This window comes from Musa acuminata, chromosome BXJ2-7 (genome assembly GCF_036884655.1).
Source record: "Musa acuminata AAA Group cultivar baxijiao chromosome BXJ2-7, Cavendish_Baxijiao_AAA, whole genome shotgun sequence".
Lineage (NCBI taxonomy): Eukaryota > Viridiplantae > Streptophyta > Magnoliopsida > Zingiberales > Musaceae > Musa > Musa acuminata.
In genome coordinates, this window is record NC_088344.1 from 32,050,657 (window position 1) to 32,061,707 (window position 11,051).

The 11,051-nt window shown below is 39.1% G+C and overlaps 2 protein-coding genes across 3 annotated transcripts; one reads left to right on the forward strand and one right to left on the reverse strand.

Annotated features, from left to right (window-relative positions):
• The first annotated feature begins 2,273 nt into the window (after window positions 1–2,273).
• LOC103992302 (NAC domain-containing protein 92) lies at window positions 2,274–4,523 on the forward strand. 2 transcript variants are annotated; one of them, XM_009411949.3, is made up of 4 exons: window positions 2,274–2,427; window positions 2,574–2,791; window positions 3,298–3,569; window positions 3,834–4,523. In XM_009411949.3, exons 2-4 carry the CDS (start codon window positions 2,617–2,619, stop codon window positions 4,335–4,337), a joined length of 951 nt encoding a protein of 316 aa, XP_009410224.2. In that variant the 5' UTR covers window positions 2,274–2,427; window positions 2,574–2,616; the 3' UTR covers window positions 4,338–4,523. The 2 variants fall into 2 exon arrangements, with proteins under 2 accessions (XP_009410224.2, XP_064974073.1); XM_065118001.1 differs by having other exon boundaries at window positions 2,375–2,500.
• Window positions 4,524–5,410: 887 nt separating this feature from the next.
• LOC103992304 (eukaryotic initiation factor 4A-9) lies at window positions 5,411–9,630 on the reverse strand. Its single transcript, XM_009411951.3, has 5 exons — window positions 9,492–9,630; window positions 8,764–8,833; window positions 8,551–8,657; window positions 8,034–8,464; window positions 5,411–6,182 (listed from the first exon to the last, which is right to left on the reverse strand). Exons 2-5 carry the CDS (start codon window positions 8,829–8,831, stop codon window positions 5,547–5,549), a joined length of 1,242 nt encoding a protein of 413 aa, XP_009410226.2. The 5' UTR covers window positions 8,832–8,833; window positions 9,492–9,630; the 3' UTR covers window positions 5,411–5,546.
• Between the last annotated feature and the right edge of the window lie 1,421 nt (window positions 9,631–11,051).

Consider the following 11,051-nt stretch of genomic DNA (forward strand, 5'->3'; position numbering starts at 1 on the left):
ACATAAAAACATTAGAATGTTGTCGATTGCTTGATGCAACAAATGCATGAATTTGGACATCACACTGATATATAGATCAAGAAACTAGGAGAAAAATTCATGATCAATGATGGTTTGAATGATTGCATGTTCAAGATTACCCTAATATTCACATGCAAAAACCTCTTCTTCACTGAAATATGCAACCTACCTACTCCGGAAAATGATTTTGTTTTTGCCCATGACTGTGAAACTGATCTAGAGAGATAGATGCACATCAAGCACCTCAATCAAGCTTAACATATCATAAAACCCTTTTAGGTATGCAAATGAGAAAGACACAACTATATACATTGAGAGACCACCTACATATCTCAGTAGAATGGCTCAAAAAGGTCATGAAGTACTTGATAAGTAACAGCAGAAAGGGATTTGTGATAGCACTGACATATTGGCAAAGTGTATCAATCACTACATTGCTGCTAAAATCTTTACATATTTAAAGCTATCTGAGGAGCAAGATTGTTTTGTCTCATCTCACACACAGATTCAAGACAAAACATCTTACTATGGTACTTATCAACATCAAGTAACTCATTTCAGAAACCCTAGTTCAGTCACATTGATCAAGATTACAAAATCCAGGATGTTGTTGCTCTGATGAAACAAACCAAGGATGTAAACTATGGACAATAGCAATCAGCAATATTGGGAGATGCTCCCACATATCTTAGGCAACACATACAGATTAACACCTGCAAATGCAACATCAATATGACATAATAACTAGTCACCTTTACCAATAGATTAACATTGTAAATTTAGTATGAAGCACATACATGCAAAAAACCAAGCATACTAGAGTTTTTTTTGAAGCAATATAAACCTTACTTTTACCTCAAAATAAAAGAAAAAACATAAGGAAAGAAACCTATCTTTTTTTATGCAACAATTCATGTACATAAAGAGAATATATTTGTAGCCTGTCGACAAAAGCACAAAAGCATTCAATTATCAGTGTCTCCTCAGAGAGTATGTCAGACTAATGTGCAGCTAAATGCATACTAATAAAAGAACTTGCTCTACCTAACTTAGTTCTCATGGGAATTAACTCCACAAACCCAAACAAAATCTGTAATATTATTGCCTTCAACTATCCATGTCTCGTTGTCCCTCAGAAATAACTATCAATGTCTTATAACGCCACCACAATATCAAATTCCGATTCACGTACAAAGACACAACAAAAGGAACAAAATAGGGACAATTATTGACCACGAAAAAGAACGTTGGATATGATATAATACACCCGATGGCTACCATGAGATCCTAAATTTGAGCGATCCAAAGCAGGATACAGCTGCATCTTCTTCATTCAAAGAGTAGTGGTGTGGTGATGGTGTCTTAGAAAACTGGGAGAGGGTTTGTGCGTGGGGAGACCCCAACCCGGCTCGCATGACCGACTGCTTCCCGGTCAAACGGGTGTCGTGACGTGGGGGTGGGGCCAGGGCTGGCGTGGAGCTGCACGAGGGGCTGGGGGCCAAGGAGCACGTGAGCCCCACCACCACATGGCGTGTTGCTGACCACCTCCGTGGGGAAGGGGTTTTGGTCAGAATCTGACTGTGTCCGGGATACGTGATCTTGTCGGCTTGGTCTTTCGTCTTGGTTTGCCCTACTCCTACTCGGAGGACGGACGCCTCGTTTCCCAACTTTGTCCATCGATCACATCCGCGTATCCTAATGACTGACAACTGCGTTTCATCAACGGTTTCCTTACAAGCTTTCATCAAAGAGGTTGTTGTTCCAGTTTTAGATCTTGTAGCTCCATAAGATGATGTCCATGCAGATTTGATTAGGCAATCTTTTGATCAACCACCTAAGATGGAAGACTGGAATCGACTTGAATCCCTTCTTTCCAGTGATCTTCGAAAGAAAAAACGAAAGTAATCTTCGAGCAAGCACCATGCATGGGCTACGATGGTGTTCGTCGAGCTAACTTGGGTTCGAGTCTATATATCAAGGCATGGAAACAACTGTTAACCCCAACTTCTTTGATTTGCAAGTATAAGAGTGAAGTTTTACTTAGAGATCGATAGAGAGAATGAAGAGTTCCAAGAAATAGAGCGTAGAGTGCTTAATTATTGATGGTCGAGGCATGGATAAAGAAGTAAAATTGCAGAGAGCATGCAAGAGGGGACAATTCGTCACCACCCATAGCTTTTTGTTTGGATGAGCATGCGGTTGGCTCTAATTAATTCATTCAGCAGCTTGTGAGTGAAGACCCTTAGTTGGTAAGAGCTTCACCAACACATTCCACCCCCCACCAAAAGACTTAAATCTTAGCCTTCTCGTCACAGTGTGGAGAAGACGACTCTTTGGCGCTTTTCCTCTGCAGGAGCTGCCGTGCGTTTCTCCTTGACCGGCATCTTCTTCATCTCCCACCTTTAGGTAGTAATTGCTGTTCGTTAAGCGCATAGCTCGTTTCCATCCTCCCTCTTCGTGGCTTCCTTCCCTTCGCTATGTATGTATGGGAGGAAACCATCATCGATCATCTAGCTTGAGTATTAGAAGCATAACATCTTTGTGCTTTCCAGTGTGTTTAAGGGCTGAAGTGCCGTCTGCTGGAGGGAGATAGACATGGAAGGAGGAGCGGTCAAGGAGGAAGAACAGTTGCCTCCCGGCTTTAGGTTCCATCCCACTGATGAAGAGCTAATCACTCACTATCTCACCAACAAGATCACCGAGGCAGATTTCGGTGCAAGAGCCATCGCAGATGTCGATCTCAATAAGTGCGAACCATGGGATCTCCCAGGTAAAATCCAATTCTCAGTGAGTTCTAACATGCGCTCTTTTCTTACCGAAGTAAAAGGATGATCCTATAAGAGGAATGATCATGTGATTAGAATCACAAATAAGCAGATATGCTACAGTATTTCTGATTAGTAACTCATCGTGTCATCATACTCGACCTTCGATTTGACATACTTGGGTTTGCTAAAGTTCTACTTTGGGTTCTTTATGTATCAAGATCAAGTGCAACACGTCCAAGCCAAAAATTTGCCCATCTTTCTGCATGAATTGCCTGTAAGAGGATAGTCTCCTCTTTTATCTTGCGATCTGCTGTACATATGTTGGAAAGGGAGGGATGTGCAACCTTTATTTACCCTAACAGGTCAAGGATATCTTATGTTCTTAGAAGTTGATAGCAAGCTAAGAATGAGTAGGTTTCTCTTTTCTTTCTTCCGTCTTCTAGTTATAGCCTTGAGATGCAGTTGATGAGTATAGACACAGCAATTAACCCTCCAAGCCTGTCAACAGGGAAAGCCAAGATGGGAGAGAAGGAATGGTATTTCTTCAGCTTGCGCGACCGGAAATACCCGACCGGAGTCCGAACCAATCGAGCCACCAACGCCGGCTACTGGAAGACAACCGGGAAGGACAAGGAGATCTTCAACAGCGACACGTCGGAGCTGGTGGGGATGAAGAAGACACTGGTCTTCTACAAAGGCAGGGCTCCGAGAGGGGAGAAGACCAACTGGGTTATGCATGAGTACCGCCTTCATTCTAAATCTGCCTTAAGAGGCAACAAGGTAACACTATCAACTATCATATGCATGTTTCGATTAGGGTTTGCCGAATGTTACACTGTATTATTTCTTTGGATGATTCTTACTTCGGATCCTATAAATAACTGTTACTGCAACAAGATGAAGATTGTTTATGCTGTCATATCAAGCGAACAAGGAAGTCTCATAATAATATCCAAGCCAGAAGTTGCAACAGTTTGATCTTCGTTAGATGCAGCATTTGCATCATGCAACGTGATCACGCATCTGTTGCCCTTCGTGTGACAGGATGAATGGGTCGTGTGCCGTGTCTTCATGAAGAGTTCCGGCGGGAAGAAGTGTGCCACGCACCAGCCGCGGCTCAACCCCTACCACGTCCCCATGATACCTTCTCTGGTCCAGAACGATCCGTTCCACTTCGGCGCAGCTCGGAGCTATCTCTCCAACGCCGAGTTGATGGAGCTCTCGAGGTTCTCCAGAGGCGCCCATGGATTCAACCTGCCAATCCAGCCGCAGTTCAACCTTCCCGGAGGAGCCTTCACTCTTGCCGGTCTGAACCTAAACCTCGGAGCTCCTACGCCGCCGCCACTGCAAACAGCTCTGCGGACGATGACAGTCCCTCTAACGCAGCCGCTGGGGGTGGCTGAGCCGCCTTCCTCGGAGCTGGCCAACGGGGTTATCGGAGCCATGGGTGAAGGGTTTAGCACCGATCTAAACTCCACGATCGCCGGCACGAGATACCACAATGTGGACTCTTGCATGGAGCTCGAAGGCTACTGGCCTGCGTACTGAAGGAGAGGGATGCTGCTGCTGCTGCTGCTGCTGCTGGACTTTAGATTTATTGCATTAGATGTACCCTTGCAGTTTCTTGTAAGCTTTCATGTTCTTCTTCTTCTTCTTCGCTTTTCCAAATGGTAGTTTGGAGAAACTCGATGGATTTAGTTTCTTGTCTTAGTGCAACTCCTTACTGTAAGCAAATGGATTTTTACTTGTGTGTGAAGATACACAGGAACGCATAGGCAGACAGTGGACAAGAATGGGTCAAATTAGAGGGGGAGTAGTGCTGCTGATTTCATGGGAACATGCAGCAAGCTTCCTTGAATTAGATGTCAAGTGAACCCTAGCTAACAGTACATTAGGGTAACATGCTTGTAGTACTGCTGATATTGCAGTTTCAGTCTTTCCTTTCTTTTTCCTTTTAATTATTCTGGTGCAGGAAAAGGAGGGTAGGCGCCACATAAAATATTAGTAATATGATACAATGAGTACATGAAGAAAGACAGGGAAAGAAATGAAAAAGGAAGAAATCCAGGAGAGATCACAGAGTTTGCCTTCAACCTCAACATGCTGTGATGCAGAATAGTGGCATAGGAAACCCATGTGGCAGAATAGATAGCTGTATAGGTAGTGAAGACAATACTGAATTGATCAGTATTAATCTACCTCCTAATGAGAGTAATATTTTTCTTTTGTTGAGTAATCCAACAAAAGAAGTGTAATTTCTAGCAGGTAGAGTGGTTAAATAGTTCCAAGAACAGAATTGTATGTATCAAATGACTGTTTTTTAACCTATTTTACTTAGCATTTAGTATTTATTGATTTTTGTAGTAGTAGTAGTGAATATGCTTACATATTTGAGGATATGGGAGTGCAGATCCAATCAGGGACAATGAAATCCAAAATTAAATAGCTGAAACATTTGGGCATATCAAGAGTTTGGATCATGTTAGAACATTTGACTACATTAACAAAAAATAAAGCTTTGACCCTAATTTAGCATGATTAGGGGTCTACATAATTTGTAAACGTTCAGGAAATCCACAAAGAAGATTAAGGATGCCAAACAAGAGAAGCAGCTTCAGAACTTTGTAAGAAAATAAATTGTTTAAACTTACTATGAAAGAAAATGGTCCAAAACTTACCACCAAAAATAGATGGTTTGACAATTACTTGGAAAGAAAAAGCCAAAGTTAGATATCAAGTTAGGAGAGAAGGCGCTCTTTAGATAATATCAGCAACATTGGAAGGCAGCTCATTTATCACCACATTGTAGAACCTCTGGATATCAAGTAACATTCTGTCGTCATCACGAGTGACAAAGTTTATTGCAGTACCCTTCCTTCCAAACCGTCCACTTCGTCCGATTCGATGGAGATAGTTCTCGGGTTGGGTTGGTAAATCATAGTTTACCACGAGTGAGACTTGCTGGACATCGATACCACGAGCAAGAAGATCGGTGGTGATGAGAACACGAGAGGATCCAGAACGGAATTCACGCATTATAATGTCCCTAGTGTTCTGATCCATGTCACCATGAGTTGATGAGACCGTGTGATCCCTGCTTCTCATCTTGTCAGTGAGCCAATCTACCTTGCGCCGGGTATTAACAAAGATAACACTTTGTGTGATGCCCACTGTTTCATAGATGTCACAAAGAGTATCAAGCTTCCACTCTTCCTTGTCGACGTTGACGTAGAACTGCATAATACCCTCTAGGGTAAGTTCATCTCTCTTCACAAGGATTCTAACTGGTTTGTTCATGAATTTTCTGGTTATCTCAAGGGCTTCAGGTGGCATGGTGGCAGAGAAGATGCCAACTTGAATTTTCTGAGGAAGTAGCTGGAAGATGTCATAAATCTGAAATAATACAACAATTGTTAAATTTATAGGCAAAAGTTACTTCAGACTCACGAGACTTAATTGGATGAAAGGGAGACAAAAAGTTACAGGTGAACAAGCTAGAAAAGTGCATTTTAAGGCACATACTCAAGATCCACATGCACAAGCAATATGTGGGCCATAGTTATTAGATTTTTAGCATCTTCACAACATTACCCAGCAGTTCTTTAGCAATGAAAAACAAGAAGCAAAGCACAATCAAATTGATAACTCCAAGGAAATTGTATAATTTGCATGGACAGAGTAAAAAAAAGTCATTGTGATATAAGCAATCCCAAACTTTGTATCACATCAAAGAGCTAAGTAGACAGATAGTAGCATGCAACAGGAAAAAAATTAATTCTCACATTAAAAGTCAAAGTAGATGATGAATAGTGTCTGTGGTAACAGAAGATTTGTATACTATAGCTCATTATGGGGTCTTCTTTTTCCTACTGGTAGTACAAACAACTGGATCAGAATAGAGACAGATTTTGGACTCATTTCATTGTAGCATGAATCAGGAACAAACAGTAACTAGATAATTATACTTGTAACCTCACCATTAACATGAAAAAATCGTAATCCATTTTATCATATTGCAAATATCAACTGTATATGAGAGGATTAAGGCAAGATATCTATGCCATGTAAACAACATCAGTCCGAATTCTCAAAAATTTAAAAATTCTGGTTTAGCCATTTCACAGACACTAAGTCGGCCTTTTTTCTTTTGTCAGACATATGTTCAAAATACTGTGTATCAAGTAATGCTGGAAGTTTAAGAATCATTGTTCCAGACAGTTGTATTCTCAAATTTTAGCCTACAGGATGAAAATAATTTTATGTTGGAATCATACTGCCAAATCCAAAATTCTTGCTGTTAATTTTATTTCTAGTTAAAAGATTATTGTTTCTAGGATTCTAAAGATGAGAACATGTAGCAAGATTCAATAACACAATGGACATCATTCGAGAAGTTGATGGCTTAGTAGGAAAATAAAATTTCAAGGCAATAATAGAAAATATCAGACAAAAGGGGGAAGATGGATAATTGGAAGACTGGGGGAAGATGTACAATGACACAATCTTATAATTACATCAGAGAAGGAGCTGCAATCTTATAATTGGAAGATTGGGGGAAGATGTACAATGATGCCCAAAGGCAAAATGGAGTAATTGATCCATACCACTAAATAAACAATAGCTGAAAAGAAATGATAATCTAAAAGTTAAAGAATATCAGACAAAAGGGGTCAGCTTTGCAGAAAAGCAAAAAACAAACACAAACAGCTTCAAGGCAATAAGAGTTAGTAAATTTGATATCAGCATACCAAAATATATAACTGATCCAAAAACAATTAGATACTCTGTTAAGTTAATCAGAAGTTTAAGCTGATAAATTTGATGCTTCCCAAAATGAAGCACAAAATATCAAGATGAAAACTTTTGATTTTGAGTTGTCAAATTATAATTTATTGCAAACAAGACACCACAAAATTCTAGGGCAGAAACTAGTATAAGATATGTTTAGGTTGGTTAACAGATAAATAGTTGGATTTGTAGCAGGAAGTCACTGACAGTGCTCAGTCCAACCCATGTGAGCCTGAAGCGCATTAATATAAAACGTAGTGATCCTGAGTAAGAACTCTAATCACAAATGAAACATGCAATTTCAAGTTTATGAAAAACACATTCATGCTTGCAATCATAATATATATAATATCACCAGAAAAATTTATGATACAATAACAAAAAAGATCAAGATTTGCTTCATAACAAATATAATCAAGTTGTTAAATCAACGTGGGCAATGATCACGGAGGATACCTGGTCCTTGAAACCACGTGAGAGCATTTCATCCGCCTCATCCAACACAAACATTTTGATGTAGTCAGGTAGAAGGGACTGCCTCCTCAACATATCAAACACACGACCTGGAGTACCAACCACGACATGGACGCCACTTGAAAGAATTCGTTGATCCTCACGGACACTAGTTCCCCCAACACATGCATGAACCTTAACACCTAGATAGTCACCGAGTGCCCGCATAACCTTCTCGATTTGTTGTGCTAGTTCTCTAGTAGGACCAAGAACCAAGGCCTGGCATTTAACCAAACCATAATCAAGCTGCTGCAGGACTCCAGAACAAAAAGTTGCAGTTTTTCCTGTCCCTGACTGTGCTTGCTGAATGACATCTAATCCCTTACAGAAAGGAACTATACCTCTTTGCTGAATTGCAGAGGGTTTCTCAAAACCTATAAAGAACAATGTTCAAAGTCTGACCCCAAACAATAATTATAACATAACTGAGTAACTAGAAAATGTTGTCATGATTACTTACCATATGCATAGATGCCTCTGAGAAGATTTTCCTGGAGCCCCATTTCATCGAAACTTTCATGAACCTCATCATACGAGGTAAAGAAATCTTGTCCGTCCGCATTAAGCCTGTATTAGCCATATGAAAGCAAACAACAAAATGTACAATGATCACTTATGGGAAAAACTATCAAATACAGAAAAATAGCAAGAGAGACGGGTAAAGGTGGCGTACAGATCATTCATTTTAGCATCATATTGATGAGCATCAAATTGTGATCCTTCTGGTGCAAGTCCAGCCATATCTGCAAAAAAGGGAACAAAAATATAGTACAAACTCGTGACCAAAGTGGAGATTAGACTATCACACTATTCATAAATTAATGAAAGAAACTACCAAGTTGGCTGTATCTAATAACATATAAGACAACAAAAAGAAATAAGAATGAAACGGAACACAATAATGAAAAGACAGATCCATGTATTGACTTTTTTCATTAGGATTACTTGTCGCTTGGACAAATACGGGAATATTATGGATGAAAGGCAAAGAAGTACCAAAGTTCATACAACAAAAAGTAGTAGAATAAAGGACCCAAAAAAATCGTATGGATAAGTGTGACAAACTATGAATAAATCCCAAAGGTCATGGAGGGAAAGACTAATCTCACAAATTAGGCTGTAAGGAAAAATTCAAGACTTTGACTTAAAAACAAAGAATTTGGGTTATGACAACCAAAACTAAGAACAAAACAAATCCCAAAAAAAATCAAGAAAACAGTATTGTTGCAGTTTCACCTGTCATTTGAGAATATAAAAAGCAATATATAACACATTTCACCTAAATCAACAACTAAATCCAAAAAGACCAGGAAAGACAACACGATGTCGGGAAGTAAAACACATTTCAAATGGAACAGTACAAGACAGACATCAACAAACACGTTGAAAGATCGAATTCACCTGCTCGCAGGATGGAGAAAGCGACGAGAACGAAACGGGGCCTCGGTAGATGAACCCGAGATTGAGCTCGGATTCACCGGCGACAGCCCACTCGCTACTCTCGCTTTATGCGCGAGTGGTAATCTCCATATCGAAAAAGGAGACGAATCGGCGGGTTTTTTTAGGGTATTCCTTCGGACCAAGAGCAATCCGGCCGGATTAATTCGGCTCAGTCGGGCCCAAAATGGGCGGGCCGTATCGAATTCGGCTTGACCGAGTCGAATCGGCCTGTTCGAGATTGCCAAGGGTTTCTTTGGAACCAAGAGCGATCGGCCCGGCCGAACCGGAGTCCGGTTTTTTCCGGCCTATGTGATATGTGTAATTTAAAGGCCTTGTTTTATTGTAGGAAAATTCTTCTTCTTTTACATTAGAGGAAATATTACTAACAAAGAGTTTAAAGATGTGTTCATGATACAATCATTACAAGTTGATTACCACTTTGTGTTCTTATTAGTGAAGTTGTTCCAAAATAATTGATAGAAATGACAAAAACTCTTGATTTTATTTATTAGTATTTCTTAATTTTACATGTCCTCTTTTTAATGCTCTAACAACAAAGGATTAAAATTAAAATGTGAGAATACTCTTTTATAAGATTACCAATGTTTTTGACACTCAATTCCACAAAAAGGTGGAGAACCTAATTAAAATAAATAAATTATTTTGTATTAGGGTGTTTAAGTTAATAATACATATTAATTATCAAGTCACTCTAATAATACTTTGCAAAATGATAGATATATATTAAGTGTTGAAATATACTCATTGTTAGAGTATGCATGATTAGTGATATTTAAATTTAGAAGAAAAGATTTTAAATGATTGCACAGCCAAAAAGGTAACAAGTTTTTTGAGAGTCAATTCTTATTTGTATTTAGGTGTATTTCACATGAACAATTACTAGGTATACATTAATATTTCTTGAAAGAACTCATTACTCAAAGCTCCATAAATTATGATTGATCTGAGCATGACACTACCTGCAAATCATCAATTTTTTTATGCTGTATTTTGATATTTATTTTTTGCTTAACTAAAACTAAATCATATATATATATATATATATGTATATATATGTGTATATGTATATATGTATATATGTGTTGGGTTAGCCCAGGCTTGGACAATTGGGCCTATTGAGCCCAAATCAGTAATTAAGAGAGAAAGGGCAAAATTGGGCAGCGTGCAACGTGTGCAGTGTGTACAAATCAAAAAAAAAGAGGAGAGAGAAATAAAGAGAGAAAGTAAGGTTTCTGAGTTTTTCTGCTTGACGATCGGTGGTCAAACGTTATCAGTTTCGGCCCAAATTTTATGTGGAGAATTCTTGCAGTAAACTCTACAATCCTAATGGTATTGATCTGCAGTTTACCCTCTCTAAGATACTTTCCTATAATATTTACTCTGTGAGACCCAGAATTCTCTTTTGAGGAGATCCATCCTATGTGATGAAGATATGCTATTCTTGAGCCAAGATCTATGATCTTGATATTATTCTGATCCTCTAATTATTCTAGAGAAGAC

Excerpts from the sequence above, each read along its gene's own strand:
- LOC103992302 (XM_009411949.3), top strand. The coding sequence starts at position 2,617 with ATGGAAGGAGGAGCGGTCAAGGAGGAAGAACAGTTGCCTCCCGGCTTT. Across the intron at positions 2,792-3,297 it reads CGAACCATGGGATCTCCCAG|GGAAAGCCAAGATGGGAGAG; the intron begins GTAAAATCCAAT and ends GCCTGTCAACAG. Across the intron at positions 3,570-3,833 it reads CTGCCTTAAGAGGCAACAAG|GATGAATGGGTCGTGTGCCG; the intron begins GTAACACTATCA and ends TTCGTGTGACAG.
- LOC103992304 (XM_009411951.3), bottom strand. The coding sequence starts at position 8,831 with ATGGCTGGACTTGCACCAGAAGGATCACAATTTGATGCTCATCAATAT. Across the intron at positions 8,658-8,763 it reads GATGCTAAAATGAATGATCT|GCTTAATGCGGACGGACAAG; the intron begins GTACGCCACCTT and ends TGGCTAATACAG. Across the intron at positions 8,465-8,550 it reads CAGAGGCATCTATGCATATG|GTTTTGAGAAACCCTCTGCA; the intron begins GTAAGTAATCAT and ends TGTTCTTTATAG.